General features: G+C 50.0%; 2 protein-coding genes across 3 annotated transcripts in view; one reads left to right on the forward strand and one right to left on the reverse strand.

Moving 5' to 3' along the window:
• Positions 1-1,306, forward strand: part of st14 (ST14 transmembrane serine protease matriptase) — a 64,533-nt gene extending 63,227 nt beyond the window's left edge. The window contains exon 21 of the transcript XR_008416663.1: positions 520-1,306. The gene's annotated coding sequence lies outside the window, so the exon portion shown is untranslated. The remainder of the gene's footprint in view (positions 1-519) is intronic.
• Positions 204-25,278, reverse strand: part of kirrel3l (kirre like nephrin family adhesion molecule 3, like) — a 31,631-nt gene continuing 6,556 nt past the window's right edge. Inside the window, exons 2-15 of one of the 2 annotated variants that reach the window (XM_053887326.1) lie at positions 12,058-12,213; positions 11,002-11,151; positions 9,892-10,049; positions 7,835-7,985; positions 7,659-7,764; positions 7,402-7,550; positions 6,942-7,069; positions 5,558-5,684; positions 5,383-5,483; positions 4,017-4,215; positions 2,504-2,611; positions 2,286-2,395; positions 2,045-2,134; positions 204-1,911 (exon numbers count right to left, since the gene is read on the reverse strand). In XM_053887326.1, the coding sequence (XP_053743301.1) occupies positions 1,417-1,911; positions 2,045-2,134; positions 2,286-2,395; positions 2,504-2,611; positions 4,017-4,215; positions 5,383-5,483; positions 5,558-5,684; positions 6,942-7,069; positions 7,402-7,550; positions 7,659-7,764; positions 7,835-7,985; positions 9,892-10,049; positions 11,002-11,151; positions 12,058-12,213 (2,228 nt within the window). In that variant the 3' untranslated portion in view covers positions 204-1,416. Of the gene's footprint in view, positions 1,912-2,044; positions 2,135-2,285; positions 2,396-2,491; positions 2,612-4,016; positions 4,216-5,382; positions 5,484-5,557; positions 5,685-6,941; positions 7,070-7,401; positions 7,551-7,658; positions 7,765-7,834; positions 7,986-9,891; positions 10,050-11,001; positions 11,152-12,057; positions 12,214-25,278 lie in introns of both variants that reach the window. The other variant, XM_053887325.1, reaches the window with a different exon arrangement.

The raw sequence follows: 25,278 nt of genomic DNA on the forward strand, positions 1-25,278 counted from the left end.
AGGCGGGCTTCCTGGAGGTGCGTTCACATGCAGTGGGGGGTTCAACAATCTCATCTGTCTTCATTAAAAGCAGTGCACCACTGGGAGAAAAGCAAAATCAACATAGACAGTGCTGCTAATTTATGGATTCATTATTGTGGCTGCGTGCGACGCCTCGTTTGTCGCGGCACCTCGACGATGGAGAATTCTCGACGGCGCGTTTATCTGAAATGGTTTTATTTAAATATAAATATGTGTACAAACGTACAAGCAACAATAGCTCATTTTTTTAGCAAATAAATTTCTGAATACATTATTAAAATCATGAACAAACAAATGGAAATTAGTTGTGAAGCAAAGAAAAAGCATTCAGTGATTGATCAGAACTGAAAACGTGGCTTCAAACCAAGATATATGTTTATAAAGATACTGTACAAGAGAGCAGCTCACACACTGTACATTAAGGCTTGTAGAAAATATAAAAATAAAGACAAAGCGATGATGTTTGCTTCTCCACGTTTGTTCTCTCTGGTCTGTTAGGACAAATGGCAGTACAGGCATCCATACTGAGCACCACCAGGCATCCCCCACGTGAGATGACGAGGAGTAGAAACGCGGATGATTTTTTTCACGAGACATCGATAGCATGCAACAGAGAGAGAAGTATGGGCTCGGCCATTTTTACACACTGTTTCAGGGTAGCTCTTGTTGTAAACATTGAGACAGTTTGATTGGGTTGTAAAACTCGATGGCGCGGTCCGAACCCGGAGCCCGTGGCACGTCTCGCCGCCCGACCCAAGCAGACACTGCATTCAAGTTTAGTTTAAGTTAAGATTGCCTTCTTTCTGATTGTTCCTGTAAAACCCACTGGAGATTTCTATCGCCATCTTTGGGTTTCGTGGCCGATCCAAGCGTCGCCCTCGCGCCGCGGCGAGGCTGCACATTCTGTTCCACGCGGGAAAGTTTCCGAACTTGGGTTTGATTCAACTCTTCACTTAGTGCAGTGCTAGTAAGACTTGTTGGTCAGTGGCGCTCGCGTGTTGTGCAGGAGAGTCTCAGTGAAAGCTCAGTCCTCGGTAGATGGTAGAGACACAAATGTGCTTAGAATTCCTTTTGCATGCCAACAAAACACCGAATGACAGACGACAACATGTTCAAGTCCCAGTTTGTTCCTGCGTCTCTTTTCAATGTTTGACACACACACACACAGTCCCCGCCTCCATTTGTGTCCCCCAGACCGACGGCTTCGGTGTCGTCACTATCTGCTCAGCAGCTTCTCATTAGTTCCACTGCGGATCCTTGAAGTGAGAGTTGGTTATTCCATAACCTAAATTACACGTCAGAACTGTCCTCGTAGGTCCACCCAGGTTAAGAATGTCTTTGTTAGTCCGGCCATGTGGCGGCGAATCATGGCAAGGTTCCTCTGGAAGTGTTCGATCAGACGTGCGTCTGCATGCGCTGTGAAGGCCGGCCGTAGTCGGACTGCTGCGAGGACACTTGTGAGGAGGCGTACGAGAAGCGGGAGGAGCTGGACACCTTGCTGGCCTGATCGGACTGGTCGTAGGCGTCCACCTTCTCGTAGGACGCGGGCTTGACGTAGCTGGTGAACGCACGGCCGTAGGTAGCAGGCAGGTAGGCGGAGCCGCTGTTGTAGAGCGGGTCGGCCGGATAGATGCTAGCGGGCTGAGTCGCCGGCTGCTGGGCGGCTTGCTGCTGTTCATACGAGGAGGGCGTGGCCGTGGTGGTGGCGTACCGGTGGGAGAAGTCGTAGATGCGCGGCTGCGTGCCGTGCTGGCCGTACATGGGGCTCGGAGAGGGGAGCTGCGACGGCGTGTAGACCGGCCGTGCGTTGGGGACGTACTCCGAGAACCCGCTGCTGCGGATGTGCCGGTCGTCGTGGCCACGCACGTTGTAGTAGCCGTTCGTCGGATCCTGAAGTGGACGAGAGAGGAAACGTCTCAATCACACAAGGCCAAGATATTTATGAGGCTTCTCGGAGGTTGGCTTGAGCTTGACACAGGTGTTCTATTGTGGGAATCTCTGTGGGCGAGGGCTTTGTTTTTACCTTGATGTCCGATCGCTCGTCCTCCTCCTCCTCCAGAAGGTCACTGTGTTCTGTTCGGGAAGTCCCCGGAGACTCGCTGCTATTCGGAGCCTGAAGGGAAGGCAAAACATTTTCTTTTTTAGGAACGACATCTGCCTCTCTGATTTAAGGCGATGGATTATCAAAGCATCGAAATGATGTCTAATGTCTGAGTCCATGGTGGGCAGTGAGGTGGAAGCCATCGACCGGTGCCGACACTTACCATGGGCTCTTTCACGTCTTCCTCATCATCGTTCCCGCGCGAGGCGTTGTGGTCGCTGTGGACGATCTGAACTCTGATGTCGCTCTTGGACAGGCGGGTGCATCGTTTACCTGCGGGAGGGAACACGCGGTTCAACACCGGCGACTTGACACGCGACGGTTGCGGGGCTGAAACTCTTGGCAGACGTCCAGGTCGCCCATACTGACCGTTGAGCTCACCTTTGCCTGTGTGCCTGCAGCAGAAGGAGACCAGCGCGATGACGCAGATGAGCAGGACACAGCCGCCACCCACGGCCCCGCCCACGATGATCAGGACAGGCATGGCTTCTGGAACGGAACAAATCCACAAGTTCAACCATTTAAGAAACGCCCGAACGTTTTTCTTGCTAATATCAACGCACATATAAATCGATGGGCTCATTCCTAGCATGCGCTCGCGTCGGCGATCCGCCGTCCCACCGCTGGGCTATTGTCTGTAATCTCGCGGAAGGAAGGGTAACAAGGCCTGACACGCAATGAAGCAAGAGACAGTAATCTAATTAGAGATTCCAAGAGATTCCACCGCCGTTTCCCCGGAGACGCCGCCGCTACGTTGATGTAAATTAACGGATCTTATTTTTGGCGTCTGCTTCAGCTGCGGCTCACGCCGGTGTGGAACTGAACATGAAAGAGCCATGGAGATGAGGGATGTGAGCGGAACCTGGAACATGTGCGACTTGACTTCTGTCCCGGATCAATAGCTGTTGTGGAGCAGAAGGATTCATTAGAAGGTTCCACCAGCAGATTAAAGGATATCGATCAGGGAGGTCTGATCAAGATCGGTGCCTCCGGTTCTGGACGTTTCTGCCCCAAAATGGACCTGAACTTGACGTTACACTGAAGTTTCTTGTGGTTCTCGTGAATACATACGGAATGAAAGGAATTTGGAAATAAATGAGAAGTAAGAAAGGTGGAGACACTCTTCACTTCCTTTCTCACTACAGAGCCTCATGAAAAGTCTTATAAGGTATGTATTGTGTATATGAATCAATAGAATAAGTTAGGATGCAGAGATAAAGAAGGTGGGGGCTCAACTGGCCATGGAGAGAGTGTGAGAAAGAGGTGAAGAAGTGGGTGCAGGCAGGATGGAATGATTGGAGAAAAGTGTCAGGTGTGATGTGTGACAAAAGGGTGTCGACAAGGATGAAAGGGAAAGGGTCCAAAAGGGTGGTGGGGCCAGCAATGTTGGATGGTTTATGGTTTCAGAGATTTTTTCATTTTTCAATGGGGGTGGGATTTGACTGAGTGAGAGCTTCGAACTCTTCAACTGACGTTTATGAAGTGGACTCAACACGTTTCACGTCTCCAAAATGTAACGCGACTGAAACTGCCCCCAGCAAACGATGGCTGCCTCAGTGTCTGACGGTAATGTAGCATGAAGAAAAGTCAGTCCCAGGCAAATCTCTGGTTCCTTCCGAACATGACGAGGAGAGACGGAAAGATGGAGGCAAAGTTCTGGGCCTCGTTCACACGAAAACAAGTCTTGACTGAGTGGTGAGTCGTTTCTGGAAAAATGTGTCCACAAAAAGTACACATCCAGGCCTGCGTGTGGCGCGAGTTTCAGGGACCTGGGTTTCGACGTTTGGTAAAACCGGGTCAAAAGTTACTCCGAAATCCTTGTGTGGAGAGGCCCCCGACACGTGTGTACAATTCTGATTCTGATTCACTGTCATTCGTGACTTCCATATTGTACCTTGCTCCTTCAGCGTGACCAGGACGGTGCCAGACCCAAAGCGGTTCCAGGCGGTGCAGTTGTAGCGCAGCTGGAAGTCCTGGGCCTGTGTCTCGGACATAACCAAGGAGGACACCACCCCGTGGTTGCTGGTCACGGTCTGCACGGAGTAGCGACCAGACGTCCCGGAGGAAAGGGTCAGGTCTCCGAACGACCAAACCTTTGGGTCGAGAGAAGGAAAGACAGAAGGTCAACATTTGGAGACGGCGGTCGTCTGCTTCACCTCGGCTCTTGCGGTCGCAGCCATTTCCTCCTCCTGTACAAGAGCTGGCGGCTCATGTTGAAGCTACCTCCCACGCACGCCCTGCAGGTGAGGCCTGAGGAGGTTTGGGGAGTGCACAGAGAAATCCGGCTGTGCTCCGGCGCAGGGCCAGCGGGGCACCTGTCTCTCACTCCTCCTCACACCCTCATTATCCTCCCTGCGCTCGGCGGTTCAGCCGGGTCAGTCGAGCGATGCCTCTTGGGCCGCTAATTGAATGCAGCTTGGCTGGAAGCGGCAGGAAGTCCGTCTCCCACCGCTCCTCTCCTTCCTTCTGCTGTAATTATTTGTTAGCATTAGCGATGTCCCGCTCCTGGGGTGTGAAGGGGAGGTCAGGGTTAAAGCTGAACTCTGTGTGAGTGCAGCGCCACCAGTGGCCGTCTGAATGTGGACACGCACTTCAGCCCTCCTTTGTTGCTTCCACTGAGGCTAACACCACCGTCACCTCCGCCTGGCTGGCTGATAGCTAAACAGCTCAACTACTTCCAAACAGATTTTCAACAATTCGCCGTGGCTTCACATCACTGGTGTAAGAACCAAACATGTCCGTGTGTGTCCGGGCGATGATGTCACAATCTCATTTTTTAAAACTTTTTCATGAGTGAATGGCGCTTTGTACCACAGCTAAAGACAATATTTGTCAAGCATATGTCTGTTCTACTTCCTGGTCTTATGACCCTAGCGTCGTGATTGGCTGACGTGTTCCACGTCCGACCAGGAAGTGGCCCTGGACTCCTTCCGTCAAGCTGAAAAGCTTGTTCAATGACAGTGTATCGTCCGTTCTCACCTCACCACAACGCAATGGGGAAGTCAACTTTTGCAACCTATGCTGACTCCGCCTCCACCTTTTGATCTGTAGTAATCCAGGGTTACACTGTGGCTCTGCTACGGTTTTCAACCATCACCGGAGGAAAGTGCCATCAAGACCATCTCCTGGACACGTTTGGTACCTACAGCGTCATCTCCTTTATTGACCTGCTCTGTGTGGAACGAATGAGCTGCTGGAGGTGTGCGCTCTCCCTGTGCTTATTGTTCCGTCACATGTGAAAGAGAGGGGCGTGCACTCACTATCTTGTCCGGGGGAGGGCTGCTGGCCACCCGGCACTCCAGCTTGCCCTTGGAGTGCTTGACGGCGTGCTGCGTGGCTTCTGCTGAGATGATGGGTGGACCTGCGCCAGAGAAGACAACGTTATTCCGGCTGTTATTACCGGGGTCCCAGTGAAGCGCGAGAGGCGGCGCTCACCGTTGACGGTCAGAGTCACGTCCCGCTCCGCCACTCCTATCCTGGGCACGATGGCCTTGCAGGTGTAGGTCCCCGCGTCCTCCTGGGTGACCGCCTTCAGCTGCAAGGTGTTGCCATTGCTGAGGACCTGCAGAGGGACAAGTGTGTTGAGACTCCAGAGCCAGACCACGTGACCGCGCTCAGGCAGGGCTGCAGCTTCAGCCGGTGGCCGTGCCGCCGGAGAGACGGCTGTAATGAAACAGTCGGGAGCGTGGCGTGAGAGGAGCCTGGGCCTCAGGAGCGGCTCCACTCACTCACTCACTCACTCACTCCCTCCGCAGCTCATTGATCCTGTCATTCTATCAAGCTGTGATTAATCCATTTAGCCCGACTCCAGCCTCCGCTTGTTCTCTTCAATTCTTGATTTCAACGCACTTACGGAGCAACCCAATTAGTGCGTGACTCGAGGCTGTGTGAGTGACAGCGGCTGCGAGGGAAGGTGTGTAGCTGGCGGCGTCAGGTGGTACTGTTCCTTTAAGACTGTTGTGACATTGTTGCACTTGTGAATTCCCACACCGGCGCGGTCCTTGAATGCATCGTGAACGTGCCAGAGACAGAAGTGTGTGCGTCTGAAAGCAGCCAGTTGCGCAGCTTGTCACGCGTCTACACGTCTGCTAGTAAATCTGTTTGTGCATCAGTTCAGTCACGACATGTCTGTCGCTTTTGTTTGGGGAATTAATATCGTAAAAAGGAGTTTCGATAGTCAGTAGCATTCACGCTAGCGCACGATCTAGTCAGGCACTGGTGTTTATGTTTTCCTTTGTTTCATTTGTCCCTCACACTACAATTTTGAGCCTTTTTAAGGTTGTTTCTGATCAGATTTGACTCCTTAAATTTGAATAATCTTGTCTTCCTGTGCAGAAACCTCTCACACACACCAGAATATTCACTCGTAAAATCCATAAAAAGAGTGAACTTCAACCCTCCTTCAACTCCTCTCTTCATTCTCCACCTCCCTGCTCATGCGTCCATATCTCTGCTGTGCTCCTCACCAGGATGGGCTTCTGCTGCTCCATCCAAAAGCACTGCATTATAGATGGGTGTCCAGGCGGAGCCACACCTTCGCCGGTGATTGATCGATCGCCTAAGTGCTGTGACAGAACGTCATGTGCTGTGATGATGCTGTATGAATCTGTCAGTGGACAGACAGTTTTCTGCCAGAGGCCGCGGCAGCCCTCGGGGAAGGCGGTGAGAGCAGGTGTCGAGGAATCAGTCGGAGAATGTGTGAGGCAAATGTGTGATGGATTCATGCCTCAAGGCTGCGAACAAGTGTTTTTCCCTGCGGTACTGTGTCGAGTGTAGCTACTGAGGCTCCATCACTAAAAGATACGGTTTGTTTCCTCACCACACTCGAGCCCTGTTTGGTCCACGCCAGCGTGAGTGGCGGGTTTCCAGTCCAGGCGCAGGTGAAGGCAGCGTCCATCCCCATGTCCACCGTCATTGGCTTGGGCTCCGACAGCAACCGAGGGCCGACTGCGGAGCAGAGAGACACGAGCTACGTTCAAATGAATGGAGTAATAACTGTTTCATTACATGTTTTTTTTTTTGGTGTTATCGCTATCTTCATTGCACATGGTGATTCAAGACATGACCCTTTTGGGTACAAATCTGATGAACATTTCGACCTATATTGTCCTAGTTTTTTGATAAAAATAAATGAAAATCTATGCGATATATATATATATATATATATAATTTTTTTTCTATTATGAGTCATCCTTCTATCAAATATTATACAGCCTTAAAAACCCGGCCACACTGGCTGCTTCACCAGTTCTACGAATATTCAACATATGGGGACTTACATTGCACATCCACCAGAGTGCTGACGTTGGTGCTCCCCACTGAGTTGGACACCTCGCAGGAGACCGGGTCGGTGAAGTAGGAGTGGTCCACCGTCACCTCCAAACTGTCGCCGTTGGCCTCAGAGATGGGGACGCCTCCTTTCGCCCACCTGGGTGAGACAAGTAAATGCGTCACGGTCACATTTGCAGGAGGCTTTTCGGGCCATTGGAGAATCCACGACGATCCAAAACTAGGGGAACATTTCTGAGGGCTTTACCTGTACCCGGTGATTTCTGGGTTCGCTGAAGCCGCGCAGATGAAGAGAACTTTAGCGCCCTCTGTCACCGTCTGGGGCTGGACGGACAGAGTCACAGACGGAGGGTCTACAGAGGAGAGTGGAGTGGTGAGAGTGCTGCTGGCGTTTCGGGTCAGGAGCTGGTGTTTTCCACTCACGCTGCACGTTGATGGTGACGGACGTCTGTCTTCCAGCAGGGGCGGCTGGATTGAGAACCCTGCAGGTGTAGGTGCGACCCGAGTCGCTGTCCTCCGGGATGATGGGAAGCATACTGACAGCTGTCTCCCTCTTGCCGTCCTCCATCAGGGTCTGCAAGTTCGGGCGAGAATTCAGGGTGAACTTCAAAGAGAATGTAATATTTATTTGCCTTTTAAATATCGCCTTTGATTCCCGCTGAGGCTATTTACGGCGAATGAAGGCTTTCGTGACGTAATCTGGCAGTGCCGTCCGAATGAGCTCGCAGGGTGTCCGTCAACATATTCACTACGCAAGCTGATGAAAAGATACATGAATAGAAATCTGAATGAATGCAGGGAATGTTAATGCAGTCCAGGCGCTCTTAACCCAGTTGCACTAAAGAAGCACGGCATTACATGGAGAGTTCTCTTCTTCATCATGTGACTTATTTTTATGAAACTTGAAAGGACCAAACGTAGCCCTCCATTATTTTTGCATTTTTTATGGCACTTAATATAAACATTACAAGCATTTTACTTTCATGTCCTTACGACTCATGAATAAGAAGCAGTTCTCCTGTCTGTCCTGGTTTGTATATGCTTTTATTTTGTCAGTGTATTTCCTGTTTTGTCCCTTCATTGTTTCCCTTCATAGATAACAACACCCAGCTGGAGCCAATCTCCTGATCCTTCCACCTGTGACCCTTTATTTGCTCCCTGGTTCCAGCCTGCAGCATCAGGTTGTTCAAGCTCCCAGGCAGGTACAGTCAATCCCTTTTCATATATTGCTAGCAAATATATATCTTTACTGATTTCATTCTCCTTTTATTAAAAGAAAATCCAGTCATATTTTTTATGGTTTTTACTTTATTATTTTAAATCTCATTTCAGTTTATTCTCATGCACTGCAGTTATGAAGCAGCTCCATTACTATGTTGCTGTTTCTGTTCAAGACGTAACTTGTACCTTTGAGAACTGCTGTTTTCCTGTGTAATACCCACATCAGTTCGGGCCCCTCAAAATGAGACAGAAACAAGCGACTCCTTCAACCAGATCTTGACTGGTCGAGTACAAATCTATCATGTTCTCATAGTGACATCACGGTCATAACGCCACCGACCAATAATGGACCAACCAACTGGAATACAACAGAAGCCCAGCCACAGTTATTGCAGGAAAATCGCTGCCGTTGGTTCCATCGCCGAGTGTTTAATGATGTTTTCAGCGGCGCTATCGAGCTGCTTCCATATTCTGGAGGCTTCGCTGTCAGCGCTCCTTGTTTGTCATCATCTTTTAAACCGTATTTGCTGCCTGAAGAAATCAATATATAAGTGAGGGAAGGTGTAGCTGCTGAGGATGAGCTCTTCTTTTGGAAGCACTCGCAAAGTCAACTGCGTTTTTTTTTATGCTCCGTCAAACGACATCACTTCCTGTCACGACATCCAGTCTGCTTCTGGGCCCGGGCTCCTTCCCTGGTGCGCCTCCCGGCTGCCTCGCGCCTCCTTAACTGAGGAGTTTAGCGGCGTTTAGCGTGGTCAGGGAGCATGAAAGATGGGACACTTTCCCAGCCGCGGTTGGCTCACGCTCCGACGCATCCTTATTGTGTTTCTGCATTGTTGTGGGTGATTTCTTCCCCGCACAAACTCCACTGTATGAAACGCTCATGCCTGTCTGAGCTTTGGCATGCTCCAGTTATGCTGTGGTGTCGCTGCATTAGAGAGGGAGGAGGTGTGTGTGGGTCAGGCTTGAGTGAGGATGGCGAGGGAGGGGGGGGGGTGACAATTCTGAGGAGAGAAAAGGCGCTGATAGATGGAAGGACTCGAGGGGGAAGACGCATAGAGAGGATTTTAGAAGAAATATTGCTCCGTTTTTCTTTTAAAATCTGTTTACAATTCTTTGTTTTCTGACGTGAAATTCTCCTCTCTGGTCAATAATCCTTCTCCACCCTCAACTTTTCCATCTGCTCATCGCCACTCAAACCGAGCTGGGCTTTTCCCGTGCAGCGTGGGTGTTGAAAGATTGACAGAGCCTCACGGTACCTTGGAGTAAATGGCCGTGTCCATCACTTCGCCGTCTCGGTACCATGTGATCTCGGCGGCAGGCTTGGCTCCCGAGGCTCTGCAGGTGAGGTTGTGTGGTGCATGCGCCTTCAGACGGACCACAGGGCCGCCCTCCACCACGGGGTCGGACGGAGGAACTGTGAAGCAGAAGAAATGCAGCGCTCAAACCCAACAAACTTCATCACAGCTGCAGCTGCAGCATGTTCTTCTACCCACTTGTCTCTTTACCAGGAGCAGAACTGATAGAAAACCCAGTCCTTTCAAGAGACTCACATTAATATTATTCCATTTGCTCTTGAGTGTTCCAGCAGAATTGCTTATTTGTTCATTTATTTGCATGGCTTCGCACGCGACAGTGGCAAGTCGAGCGTGCCACCCCTGATGAAGGCGTCCATCTCCCCGACCAATAAGAGCAGGCGTAAACATGGGCCCCGCGCTGGCCCCGCTCGCTCCCTCCGCCAGCCAATTTCACTGTGTGTATGTGAATTGTCAGAGGTCCTTCCGTCGCCGCCGCTCGGACACTAATGGAATCCGAGTGCTAGGTGATTTTAATTTCCATGCCGATTCCCCCGGCTGCACTCGTGCTGTTGACTTCCCTGACTGCGGCGGATTGCTTTGGCGCCCACAAACACGAAGCCACCCTCATTGTTGATCCGACTACATCCTCTCTTGTTTTCAGAGCCTCAGAATCTGTGGAATCAAAGGTAGTTCCCAGCCCCCGGATGTGTGATGGGGAGCGGGTGACAGCAGTAACTACAGGAGTGATGTTCTCTCGCGTGCCACCAGATGCCAGCAGCGCCTCTCTGATTCCAATTCCCAGCAGACCTGCTGTCCTCTCCCTCCACCTCTGAACGCTTGTGTGAAGAAGTAGATCACTCACATCACGTTAATGTAAGAGCTGCCTCGCGGTTGACAAATGCTGTGGCTCACTGTGAAATCTGCTAACTGTGCAGACCTTGACTTTCAGGCTGCAACTCAAGCCTGGGAGCAGGAGAACGCTCCCGCTCCTTCCTCTAATGAAGCCGGGGCTTATTGTCCTTTCATGTGATGGAGATCGTGCTCCTGGCACGGACGGCGCTCGTGTCTTACCTAGTACAGTGAGCTTGGCGCGGTGGGAGCGCAGTCCTGCCTGTGTTGCTTGACACTCGTACACGGCGTCGTCCGCCAGCTCTGCCGAATCGATCTGCAAGCTGTGCTCGCCTGATAGTGGGTCGCCCATTAAGGAATACCGTGTCCAGCCTGCATGAAGCCAGAACAGAGAATCCAGTGAGACAAACAAACCCACAACAAAACCCCCCAAAATGAAAGACGGTGCAGACTTGTGCCTCCAACAAAAGGATGGAAATGCGGCAAAGCTCCGGAAGACTGGAATGAAAGCAACCCGCACGTCAGCGGGCCAAAGACGGAGCGGAAAACGCGTGTGCAACACGTGCGGCGGGCACAATGAGCCGAGGTCAAGAGCCTTCCCTCATATCTGCCACACATCTAAATGTCAGAGTGGGATAAAAGCCAATTGATTGTCCTGCGTCCAACAGGACGGCAGAGATGCGAAACAACCCGATTATGGTCGGCAGCAGTGGTGTATTATCCTCTCCGCCTTCATTGATGTAAAAAAGCTGAAGGTTGACAGCAAGACGTTGGGTTTCTAATAAGAGCCAGCATTGATCGAGTGGAGACGGAGAGAGTAATAAACACGGCCGGTGCAAAAGGCTACATCCACACGCCAGCGTCTTTATCTCAGTGTGCTTGACTAAACTACAACTTATGAATGCACCGCACCACTCTATATAGGAACATAAAACACCCATGAAGAGCCAATAGTGTTGGGCCTTCATCGTAGAAATATCGCTTCTTTTTGGGGGGTTCTGAAAGCTACAGTATAACTGTAAATATATCTTGTTGTTAAGTGCCACACCTGCGAATCAGTGCACGTGTGTGCTCTTGTGCAGGATGGTATCATACGGTAGTGGTTTGGGTGGACCCACTCTAGACAGGTCGGATGGGCACACAGGTGGCAAGTTGGAGGGCTCAGTAACCCGCTGGAAAGTCAAGCCAATCTTGACCAAAACTGCCCACCCAACCACTTGTGGCGCTTACACCTGTATTTTTACGCTCTCACTGTCGCTCGCTATAGCAAGGCTGTACCTGGTAAATCTCTCTCGCCGCCCAGTGCCAGTCCGTCTTTGGTCCACTGAACCATTCCTCTGTAGCCCACGATGACGCACGGTAAAGTCACCGACTGGCCGGACACCACCACTTGGTCCTGGGGCTGCTGGGAGAAGTAGGCTGCTTGGGTGGCGGCTGGAAGACAAGACAAAAAAAGAAGCGATGTAAATATCCAACTCGCTTTTCTGCGGCGGAATATGAACAGAATTCATTCAAAGCCATCGAGTAAAAACGGTGTGCAGATTATTGCTAATGGCGGTTGAGAAATTGGCAGTGAAGTTCCGCAGCCCTGGCAGTGAGGAAAGAGGAAATTGCACTGTAAGGGATTTGGAAAGTAAAAGAGGGCAGAGCCTCGCGAGCAGGTCTTCTCACTCTTTTGATGACGTACGCTGAGAGGGGAGGATGGAACGGGCCTGACATGTGAGCCATTATTTCATCCCTATAAAAGTGGCTCCTAAGAGGAAGCTGTACCTCATCACTTATTTAGGTCTTTCCCAAGACCATATGCTTATACACTTGCTGGCACGAAGCGGACACGGATCTGTGGAGCCAAGTCTTCCACTCACACTCTCCCCTTTTTTTTTTTTTCTTTTTTTGGTAAAAATGGATGTTAAACAATCTAAACTCCATTAAAGTCCCCATGGGACCCTTGCTTTTGAGCGCACTTGAAGCCGGAGAAGACACCTGCCACTACTCTGTGTCTGCCTTCACACAGCAGAATACAGATCTGCCGTGTTTGCGTCGACGTATCGTACAGATTGAGTATTACACACCCAACTGGCAGGGAAGATGGCAACACTCCAGAAGTAACTAATCCTTAGGAAGAGAGGCAGTTGGTTGGTTATCTAAGTGGGGTGTCAGTGTGAGTCGGGACTTACGAAGGAAAAAAAAACCTCCTTTCATTCTCTGTCTCTCTTTCTTTGTTGCTCAGTGGAGAATGGAAGGGAAGGGGGACAGAGGAAGATAAAGAGTCTTCTATTCAGGCAGTGTTAAGCCCCCCTGAACTGCTTCTCGTGGTGGGAGCGCTTAAACAGACAGGGTTGTCCCCCCTTCTCGCAAAGAAAGCTGCTGAAAGGAGGGCAACATACGGCGACCAGAGACGCGCTATTGTCCTCTTGTCCCTCCTTTTTAATAGGCCTCTTCATTTCCAATCAATCCTGCTAAATGCAAGTTTAATAGCTTTTCAATAGCAGCTTTCCCCCCCAGAGGGTAGCTGGGGTTTCTCCCTCACCCTCTTCAGACCCCCCCCTCCCGCCTTCCTTCTATCCCCATTCTGGTTGAAAGAAGCTTCCAAAGTTGTGTGCAGTGTTTATTCTGCACTCAATTATCTACTTCATTTCAGGGTGCGGCGCGGCTTGAACCGTGGCCCCGTCTCTTCTGCACCTCTGGCACCCGGCGCCACTATTAAAGCTGCCAAGCCGTGAGCGCATCAGAAACGTGGGCACATTCCGTCCCACTGTTCCGTCCCTTGCCAAACAAGTAGTGAAAGAAATGCGAGGAGTGGATCGCGAGGTTCGTCCCAGACAGGTTCCACTCCCAGGACCCCCTCCTGTCTGTCTCCCGCTAACAGCCTCCGTTACGGGCCGTCGCCTGTTGCACGTGCAGCGCCGTCAGAGATTTCTCACTTGTAATTGCAACAAAACAAACATTGATCGCAATTAAGCATCTTGCCCCGAGTATCTAAATGTTTACGATGGCTAATAATTCACGGCGTCGCTGGATTGTTTCGATGGATTGCGAACATTGAATTCTGTTCCTCGCTCGCCCACACACCATTTCTTATGCTCACAATCTGCAATTAACTCCACAGGCGTTGGTACGAGGCGGCGGCGCTGCGGCGTGCAGGCGCCGTAGCGCTGATTCATGGCTCTCTGGATCCCTGTTTGAAAACGCTCAACGGAACATCTCGACTGGCTAATGACTCATGCCAGATTCCTTTAATTCCTCCTTGCTGAATTAGACAATTCGTTGACGGTGTATTAGCAGTTTAATTACATGAACACATTTCTGATGGGGGGAGCAGGAGCCCGAGACAAAAGAGTGGAGGAGAAGAAGGAGAGATGCCATTTGTTTTCAGGGAGGATGCACTTGTCGGCAGCTCCTTGTAACCCACTGTAGTGTTAGCCAAAGCTCTCCTACTTGCTTGACGCCGTTTCTCCTCTCCTTCGCTTTAAGTTTCAAGCGTTGTGAGTCAGGGAGATGCAAAGGGAGACCCCTAGTGGTGTGGAAGCCCCCTCTGGAGTCCATATGTTTCTCCTTCATTCTTAAATTCTTCATTTAAGAAATGGCACCCAGTCTGATGGGGCATTTATTTGAGTTCTTGTGCGACCACGCCGGCTCTCAAAAGCCATGCCGGGGCTCCTCCCGATCCCAGTCATGCCGCACCGAGCGGCACTGAATCACACGGGTGAACACCATGCTCGCGCTTCCCCTCCGGCCATATTGTGTATTTGGATGTTTTTGGTTTGTCCAATATGTTATTTGGTTGTTAGAAATCACGCTAAGAGAGCGTAACACCTGCGTCGCTAAGCTGTAACCACAGCAGCACGTTAAAGCTGGCCATTTCAGTGACTGGATTTCTTCTAGTGTTTTTTAAAGGTCAGATTCTAATAATAATTTTGCAGTGGGTGCCGTTACTTTCTGGCATGAGCCCCCAAAATGTCGTGAGGTGACGAAGGCATACACAACACAACCGTGTTTTACCTTCCTGTGTGACGTTCCGCCCTCCGTAACAGGGTCAGAAGACATTTGGCCTCAAACGTTTTAATCCGGATTTCTCAAAATGGAATACGATTTCACGCCACGGTGCCGCGCGCAGAGCTAAGTTTGCGCTTCTTGAAATGTGTTTGCTGTCAGACGCGCGCGTGTTGATGTCATATTTGGGCAGCGGAACAAACGTGTGAAGAGGGTGGGGAAGCGTTAATGGGCACCGCGAGGCACATTTAGCGGCTCCTTTGACACAGTGACTTTGCTGTTTCTGTCACATCGTCACACTTTAATGCAAAGCAGCCTCTCAGGCTTGGCCACAGCCTGCTAAAGAGCTTTGCAGTGACCCCGCCGCTGCCTGCGCTCTCCCTCCTTCGCCTGCACTGATGGGGATACACTCACATCAGGAAGGATCAGGAGATGGACAGATGTCAGCAATGATCCATCCACCACTCGACATCTGCCTTGATAGGAATAGATTGAGCCAGTCACTCTCTCTCTCGTGTGTGTGCACGCCATCAAGCTAAAGACTGGCAAAGCAATGCTACTCTAAATGACCTATGGTGACATAGAAAGCACAGGGAGTTTACCGCCACCGTCATAATCCTCTATTGACACAGTCTAAATGAAGCTCCGGGGTGATTGACACTTCAGTTTTATCGCAAAGATCCGACACATATTCCATATTCCTGCTGCCGCAGCCCCGTAAGCCCCATAAACACAAGAGCTCTCGACGCCACTGGGCAATTTGGAATTGAAAATGTAAGAAAATAGAGCTTGGTTTCGTCTTGCGTTTCTTCCAGCGACGTCGGTGGCCAAGTCCTTCACCCAGCTGGTGAGTTTCCTGCGTCCATGATTGGAGAAAATGAAGAGAAAAATAGACAAAACCGCAGCACAAAACAAGGCAATTGGCAAAAAGTGTCATGCTCGGAATAAACAAGGCCTCTCCCCAAATGCCATCTATTGTGCCTCGTCTAGATAAGACTTCTAAATCGGGCAGCAAAACACAAGCTCCATTTCTCTCTGTATGGAATTATTATCCCTCCGTTTCCAGTCAGGCTCCTTTGTCTTCCCATGCGCGCGTGTGAGAGTGTTGTGTACAAACAGAGCGTGGTGTGGAAGTGGCTGGACCAAAGAGTCCCTCCCGGAGGGGCTCCTATCACCCATCGCATGTTTGATCTGGCTGCTAAGCTCTTTACCATGAGTCCTACCAAACTTCTAAGGGCTGGAAGGGGACCGGCGACACATCCCACCCAGCAACCCTTGGGCTCCCACTCCTCGCTCGCTCGCTCTGCATGTGTGAGCATCTCTGTTTTCCTTTGACACGAGCCGTTTCAAACAGCTTTAGCTTATGTTTTCCCAGATGGCCTTCTCTCGTACCTTAATACAGACTGACCTCTCTTAAATCTGCTCTCTCCCACGTTGCGTTCCAGCTGCCCTCCTCTCCTCTTCTGCATTTTTCCAGCCCAAATTGCAGTCGAACCGCTTTTTAAGAGCAGTTTTGCTGGAGTTTAATCCTCCTAGCAACCTCTTTCAGCTATTATTCTATTGTGCAAAGTCTTGGCTCACGACGAGACCCCTTTTAAAGAGTGGACCCGCTGATCCTCCGTGCACTGCACCCACCCCTTCTGCTAAGGGCATTTCACTCCGAAAATCTCCACCATCTTGTCTGTTTATCATATTTTCTGATCCCAAAGTCCATGTTTTGAAGGCCCACCAGGTGGCACAGACCACTTTAGTTGTGCTTGCTACAAACCCAGTTCGTTTTTATGATGTTTATTTTCAGAATTTTTTTAAGTTTCATAACGTTTGATTTCATCTAAAACAGAGGTCATTCTTCTGAAGGCACGGTGGCTCTCGATCAGGCCATCTAACTGATCCACAATGGGGCCTCAGTGGGCCCGGGTTTTTGTTCCAACCAATCAGGTGTCGGCTGAAACAAGCAGCACCAGACTGGTGAATAGGTTGGAATAAAAACCTGTGCCCTGTGAGGACCGGTTTGAGCGCAAACCTCCGTACTTGTTTATGAGGCCACTAACTGCTGATTCGCCCGTCCTGGCATCACTGTTTTTCCTTGCCCCCTGTCAGCTGCCGTCCTTCTTGACTTTCTCTCCCTCTCTGCTCCCCCTCCGCCCCAGTCCACTGCCCTTGCTTCCGGCATCCCTGGTGTGAAAATCACAGGGGTGTGTGTCAGTTTATCATCACCGTTCTCAAGAAAGCAGCGTAAGGGAGAGGAGGGGGGGGGTGAAGCTAGTGCATGTTCTAAAGACTGGAATAACTAAGGTGAGGTAAAAGTGGGCTGCTGTCAGGTTGCACTTGAAATGGAGCGAGACTTAGAGGGGATTGATGGAAAGCTGTAATCATGGTGCCTCCAGGCCTGTCACCACGGGGTGTTACTGGGCCAGAATGGGCCCGACGGGGCGGCAGCCAGAGGGATCGCATGGGCAGGCGGATGCAGAGGCGCTTTCTCCCGGGGTAATGGAGTGGCCAGCAGACAGGGACGGGGAGCAGTGAGGGAAAGGGCTGAGGCTGGGGAGCAGACCAAGAGTGCTGATATGACAGTATGTGAGCACATTTGAATGGTTTGCGCAGTCACCATACTGCAGTGGCTGACAATGTGCCATAAATATACTCATTCTTCTACTGTCTCCACACTAGCACTCGCACACAGATCTAGACACACACACACTTGCTGTCACAGTCCCATATCTTTAGGGTTTCTGCTGGGAAGAAGCATCTCTGCATATAATTCCCCCCCCCCACCCCCCACCCCCCAACACACTCGAGTCAAGAGCCAAAGAGCCAAGAGCGGACTCCATGTCGACAGATAGCAAGTGACTGGCTGGCTGGCAGGAGGACAGGACAGAAAAAGCCATAAAAAGAACAGGAAAACAGGGTGGGAATTGTGGACATGCTATGAAAATGTCTGTACACATCAGCCAGCAGTTGTGACAAGATGTTGATTGAGCAAGTCTTGTCGCTTTATTCTCGACCTCCCTTCCCCCGGTGTTGTCACAGCGAGGCTGGATCTGTGTCACAGTTCCATGCCTTCTTACATCCCCCTCCACTCCGCCCCCCTTCATATTTACTCTTTCTGAATCTTAATTTTTTCCTCTCAAATGCACTTCTGTTTAGATGAAAACCCTTTCAGTGTAATTTACTGTGCTTTTAAATCATTAATGTTGGCCGTTTCCAAAGCGCTGGTCTTCGCTTGACAGCAGGCTGCGGCGGTAAAATAAAACGGTCGACATGGAAGTGCAGAACTCGAGCAGAACGTCGCACAAAGTTTGGTCGTATTGGAGATTTGTCTTCAACATTTGGGACTGTTCGGCCTCAGCCGTCTTTAAGTTGTGATAAAGAAGCATCAGCATGAATAAAAGATGGCTACATCTGAATGTAGCGACGTGGTTCCGCCACATGCTGTGTGCTAGCACTGGTTTTTCATGGCGAGAGAGTGTTTGAATCCCACCACAGCCCGATAATATGACAATTCCATTGTGTCCTGAGGACAAGTGGCGCGATGTATGTGTATGAATCGCTGTGAATTAAGTATTTGGCTTTCAAGCCGCGCGTTAGCATTCGCTCAAAGCGTGAATCACCCAGCTCAAAACGAAAGCTACATGTTTAAAGCAACACGCCGCCTCTATTCCACAATGAAATTTCTTCTTCACTGATCTTAGACGAGTTGATGCATCGCTCTTTTGTCCTTGCTAGTAGGTTAGCATTAGCATAGCTAGTGGTTTCATCGGGATCCAAAACACACCTAAATTAGAAGTGGCCAAGAAACACACCTCTTCCCTGTTTGAATAAGGTTACGCGAGTAAGTTATATGACTCAAGTACAGTAGGATAAAATAAAACATGACGTGTTTCTAAATGGGTAAAAACAAGGGCTATAATCTGTGGCGGAGTGATGCTAAGGGGGTCTTCGGTGGTGGCACATATCATGACTTGTGTATCCTTGTTTAAATGAGGAAAATGTGTAAGTGCTTGGTGTGTTTTGGATCCCAATGGAAGCACTCACCATGCTACATGCTAGTCAAATAGCACTGCGCAACAAGTGCATCCACATAGACAAGAGAGGGGTGAGTCAACTTGTCGAAGATCAGGTAACAACACATTTCCTTACAGGACTGAGAGCATTTAGAACATGAGAAGAAAGTAGAGGCTGATAGTCCCGGGAATTACGGCAGCTATTCCTAAGCTAACCACGTCGACAGGAATGAAATTAAAGCTTTGTCGTCGACCATTGTCACATTATCGTCTCGCGGTGCCTTCAAAACAAAACCAAACATTTATTGTAAAAAAAAGAACCCCCATGTTTAAAACAATGAGAAAATATTGTCATTAACGCAGCGGTTTCTTGCTTTTTCTAAAAGGCAAATGGAGTGAAAACAAAGGCGTTCTCATGGATTCTGTGCTGGGACTCGGGGTCTGAAGCCCTGGGGTGTCAATTAATGTAGTCAGGGGATTTGCAGCCTACTCTTCCTAATTGAGCCCATTGGAGACCCCCTTGGCTCTCCACCAGAGAAAGAAAGAAGGAAAGAAGTACACTTCATAATTAATATTTTTCCTTTATTATTATTTTTTCATAGCAAGGCTGGTCATGTTCCAAGTGTGTGTGCGTCTCATTATTGTACAGAGGCCCATCTCCAGTGGTGTTTCTGTGTGGCTGTGACTACGTTGGCATGTAGCAGTCACAGCCATATTTGTCTGTCTGAAAAGCTGCGCTCAGTGAGCGTTTCTTAATACGTGCGCTCTTGAAAGCTGGGAGGTTGACGCCCCACTCGCCTCCATCTCACTGGAGCTCGCTTTAATTTAAGGCATAATTCTTTTTTTGTTTGTCAGCGGTTGACAAGAGGCTCTTCAGAGGAAGTCACTGAGCCGCGGATTGAATATTGCATCCAAGAGAAAGATGCGGGGAAAAGAAAAACGCTTTAAATGAAAGCTCTGCAGATGTTTTCACACTTTATATTGGAGGAGATACTTCTCCTTCCTGATGCCAAGACGCTCTGTTCCTACAAACCACTTTGCGGCGGCTGCTGTTTGGCCCTTGTAAACGTGCCGTTCTATTTCCATGAACTTTCCAGCTTCACTGCGGCGTCAGAGCATCCTGACACCTTACCTGCCGACCTCGACCCCGCCAGCTTTGTGTCGCGGGAAAAAAAGGAGAAAAGAGGGAAAACTCATTTCCTGAATCTCCCTTTCTTAAGTGTTGCTCAGTAAAGGAGCATAATTAGAGTGAAATGTGAAGTCAGGCTTTTTCAAATTGCACCGCTTCCTCTTGAAAATCAGGCCATGATTAATGAATAAATGATTAATGAGTGAACTAATTAATTGATTAATTATTAAGAAAGCACTGGGTAAGAAATTGGACTGGTGACTGCGGAACAGTGGAGAGAAGAGATTGTTTGAAGGGGGTTTTGGGCTGGTTTTTTCTTCTTTTTTTTTGCAGTTAATTTCCTTTTCATGGACATAAAGTGATGGGAACTGGATCCCAACACAAGCTCAGAAATGAACAAGTGATAGGACGCAGCGACAAACCTTCAAGTCTGAGGTGGAAACACAGGGGCTGCAACCCATCGGCATAGTGTTGCAAATACAGTGGAATACAAGTAGAAAATGTACATAAACTGTCACAAAGACCTGGTTGTGATAATAAACACTGTTTTGAAACTTTAAATTGCTTAAAATGCGGTGTGAAAGATGCGTGTCCTTTGATGTGCCCTTTGTGAAATGGTCCCGTACTTTTTAGCTCGCGGTGGTCCTGGAGCCTCAGACGCTTCTCCGCTCCCCTGATCTCATCTGATCTTACAGCAGAGTGTGTTGAGCGAATGATGACATCACGACTAGTCCACTGATCAACCCTGGAATAGTCGACGCGGCGCTAGTAAACAGCGAGCTGCTTCCTATTCCGAGCGATCTTTTTCCTCTTAATAGCTTGGACTTTGATAGGAGCTCGCGGTGTGACCCTGCAGATGAAACATCTCCTCAGTGATTGATGTGTGAAATGTAGAAGGCAATTGTAAATGTGATGAGCTTGACTCTTACAAGTCCGGTTTGACCTTTCCCCTGGATATTAATTGCCGGAGTGAAAGAAAGTCCTGTATGTGCGATTTATTCCTCCCCAAGGAGCTCGGCGCATGATAACCACAGCTCCTCCGTACCACCTTCGGTTCGGAAGCAAGGGCTTTTTCTGTCTGCTCAAATTCCCCAGAGCTGAATTACGGCGCATATAGGACGCAAAATACATTTGTGAGAGGGTGGCTTTATTGTTTCTCTTGTAACACAGCATTACTCCGCCAAGATGCAACTTCCCCCAGATGCTGAGAAGCATCCTCAAAGCCAGAAGGGAGCGACGGATCTTTCATCCCTGCATCTTGTTCCTGGTGTTTACTGCTGGCCTTATTAACGGGGCTGTGAGTGACGGAGTGCGCTGGGAGAGTCTCCGGGGGCTTTGATGGAGGGAAGCTGTGGAGCGGCTGCAAGCTGAGGCCAAGATTATGCCTACGTTTATCCTCTTAAAGTGCTTTATGAAGTTATTTGTCCACGAGTCCGTGGACGATAACCCTCCTCAGTCTCCGTTAACTTCTCGCTCCCTATTGTTTTCTTCCTCACATGGCCACTAGCAGGGCGAGTGCTGCATTCAGTTCAATTTTCAGCTTGCCATTGCCGAGTTCATCTCATCTAACCGGCTGTGAATGGCTCTTTGTCACGCTGGGTGTGTTGCCCCATTGACTATGGAGCCGAGGACATATGGTGGCTGTGTGTGGGGATGTGTTACGGCTCAGATTGCCAAGGGTTGGGCCCGCGACCTCCGCTTGGCCTTTAACACCTTGGCTCCTGTGGTAAAAGTCTGCCTGTTCATGAGCTAAAACACAATTACACAGTCTATTTCGGGGTGACAGGCTTGTTTGCGGTTTTGAGGGTTTGGATGAATGCGCCATAGTTCCCTGCAATGGCAGATGTGCGACTGCGCTAGCAAAGTCTCTGGGACTGCGACTCACGCTCTGTAAAAGATGTGTTTGTGTGGAGGACTGAAGGGCCACTGCTTGCTCACACTGGCTGTATCTTTGTTTGCCAGACTCCACACACAAATCTCCTTTTGCCGCCTTCGCTGTCCACGCTTACATTGGTGGCGCTCTTTCCTACCTGCTCACACCCCACCACGCTGTCTATTCCAGCCTTCCAGCCTCACCCATCACCTCCTCAGTCAGAGCTGAAAGTTTAGAGCCTGGATAAACAAGTGGTGCGTTACTGGCTCTGAGGCCCATCTGGTGAGATGATCGATCACCAGACCAGTGCGGAGATAACTCCCTCAGCTCGCCGCTGGCGACGACTGATCCCGTATCAACCTCGCAGGATGCGGTATGAATCACAGGAAGATCCAGATCAATCTATATAGATTGAAGCGCTTGATTACAAATGAAAAAGAATCCCATCAGGATTAGCCACGCGGCTGCCTCCGCGTCTGGCTGTGTTGCTGTGAGCGCGCGCGACGCGCACCTCTCTGCAGGTTAAAAACGCCTTTTTAACTTTCCGCCGGTGCTGATTTACAACGCCAATCCTCCCACAATCTCCCCCTACCTTTTCCGGTTCACTTTGTTCGGCCCGTTCTGCTCAGAAATCTCTCTTCTTGAGAGAGTCGTCTTTTAAATCTTAATTAAAACGGTCTCCAACCTCCCCCCCGCCACCCCATCCCCTCCATCCCAGGGGCTGGTTGAAAGCAGCTTAGAACAATCAGGAGGACGGATTAGAAGTGAGAAGAAAAGAAGAGAAGAGCAGAGGAGGAGTGAGGGGAAGAGGGAACAGCAAGAGCAGCAGAGAAAATATTGAGGCGATAGGTGACCCCTCTGCCTTATCTCCCCGATCCCGTCTCCATCCCCTGTCGCTGTCCCAGCGTCGTCAGGAGTCTTGACCTGACCTATTGACATTCAGCTTCTCGGCAGATTAAGCAGCGAATGGAGCCTCTGGAAAGGGTAAACACACTGCAGGAACAATGGCCAACAGGCGGCAACCTTATTGGATTCTAATTAACCGCCAGGAGAGATGGCAGGGGGCGTGTTGTGAGGACCGGAGCCCGACTTCAGTCAGGCCAACTCTTCTGCTTCTTATTAAAACAGCAGCAGGTTCGTCCTCAGAACAGAAGAAGCAGACAAACAGACCGATCTTTGGCCCTCTGATGCATCTGAGCTCTAGTCTTCAGGTAAACAACCGCCTTCCCTCCGTGTCTCAGGGCAGCAAACCCTTCTGTTGACCATCCACAAAGATCCCCCGCGTGGAACCAGGAGAGCTCATTCCTTTGCCTGCATTGGCATACGTTGGTTTGGGAGTGGACCTGAGCACCATGTGTTCCACAGACTCGCCATCGTCACCTAAGCCCACATATAAAGCAATTAATTAATTGGTGTGAAAAGACACACTCGAACACGTTTCCTCACACCTCACCGTGAATACAAACACTCCTGTTAGTGCTCATTAACACGTTACCTGGGATCAGAGAGGCCAAGGGTGGAAGAAGTGAGGACAAGGAGCTTCTGCATTTGTGGAGGGAAATCACAGCTGGCTGTTGCGTGTCCCGAGAGAAAGAGGTCTCATGTTTCTTTCCACCAAAACGGACACATCTCTTAGTCACCATCATGTGAGTCTTTGAAATCGTCGGAGGAATTCTTCAGGAATCAAAGTGGGAAGGAAATGAATGAGAGCTTCAGTTGTAGTCCCAGCCTGGAGGTAGAGAAGGACTCCTCATGACCACTGTCCATTTCCACACTATTACCGCTGCAGTCATGGCTGTAATGGCTTGAATTGGGGCATTGATTCCTCTCATGCACCCTCTTTCACCAAATAACTGGTCTGTGCCAGGCACTTTTTTTTTTTTAACAAAGCGTCACATGCCCAATGGCTGCTCCCACAAAACTTGAAAAGAAAGTGCCCCCATACACAGAGGCTCCACAAAAAGCCCCCCCCAACTTAAGCTCTTGGGGAGTTAAACAATGGCCTGAGTATAAATTGGCTTTTAAAGAACTCTGCCTATTGTCTGGCGTCAGTCTAGAGAAGCCCAGCCTGTGGAGCAGTGAATGGTTGATCTAAAGTGCCACGGTACGGGGTCCTGACCAGACTCTATCCCCATCCCACCTCTCTCCGCCTTTCTAACTGGCAAGTGATGGAGCCGCTGGGAAAATAATTGCCGCACTCGTGGACCCGAGCCCCCCCCCCAAGATACGAAAAGGAAATTCTGTCTTGGTTTACATCTCGCCGGTTGGGATTTCATCAATGGTCTGACGTGGCCGTTCTGTGTAACGTCTGCTTTCGCCAACACACCCTCCGACCTCACACAGACATTGATCCTCCCAAACAAGCACCAACAAACAGCTTTTGAAGCCCTGTTCTGCCTTTGATCACAGATATGGCAGAGATCTCTGGGCCCTGCTTTCCCCGTCTCCCTACAACACTTCCTTACCTCCCTCCCTCCTCTCCTGCTGGGCAGGTGTATTAAATGAGGTGGCCACTCCAAAAAGCATTGGGCTGCACCTCAAAAGGCAGTCTGTGAAGAGGCTTTTCTCTCCTTCCCTCTCATCTTTTATCCCCACCTTCGCACCCTCCGTTTCCCTTTATCCCTTCCCATCCCCTTTACTGCTTTTAATATCTTCCTTCCTGCCTCAGAATTTGAAGGAGCAGGCGTAGGATTCTTCCACCCCCTACTTTTGCATCCAACTTTGTTGTTGGCTATAAGTCTAATGCCGACGTCTTGTTTAGGATAAACAAAGCGGCCACTGGTATCTCCGGCCCTTCCACTCCACCTGACACTGGCGCGGCGAAAACAAATTATAGAGAACAATGGGGACAAATGGCTGCTGCACCAAACCCAATGATGGATGCAGACTGTGCTCCCGGAATCTCATCCTTTATTTGTCCCTAGCTCTCCTCCCTTCTTCATTATCTACAGCTTTATACGTCTCTGGGTGCAGGGGAGGACTTAAGCACTCTCCTGCCCAACTATCCTATCACTGTGTGCTTGTGTCATCTGTCTTCCCTCCCTGGCACTGACACTATATTCACACCCGTGCCTACTTCCTACCGCTCCTCTCCCCTCTCCTTTTCTCCTGCTGTTTTCTCTGCTCACACTCTCTCCTTCTGTATCCCCCGGTGGATTCCACGCACTACGGCTGCAAAGCAAACGCCTGGGACTTTCAAAAGCAAACATCCAGCATCCCGTGCCGTAGCCCCATCTGTGGATTGTCTGCACAAGGAACAATCAGTACCTCTCTTCTTCCTCCCCCTCGTCGCGCCCCCTGGGATCGACACGGCACTAGGATGCCTCAGTCAGACGGGTGCAATGTGCTGGAACAATGATTGGGCTGCTTCCTCCTGGAGGGGTGTTCACCTCATCCAGCTTGGGAAGCACTTATCCGTGTGCTCTTGGCCGCCTTTGTTGCAGCTTTACTGGAATGTGGCAGCGGCAAAATAGCCTTCTTTTCTCCGAGTCTGGACACTT

Source organism: Synchiropus splendidus, chromosome 15 (assembly GCF_027744825.2).
Source record: "Synchiropus splendidus isolate RoL2022-P1 chromosome 15, RoL_Sspl_1.0, whole genome shotgun sequence".
NCBI classification, from domain to species: domain Eukaryota; kingdom Metazoa; phylum Chordata; class Actinopteri; order Syngnathiformes; family Callionymidae; genus Synchiropus; species Synchiropus splendidus.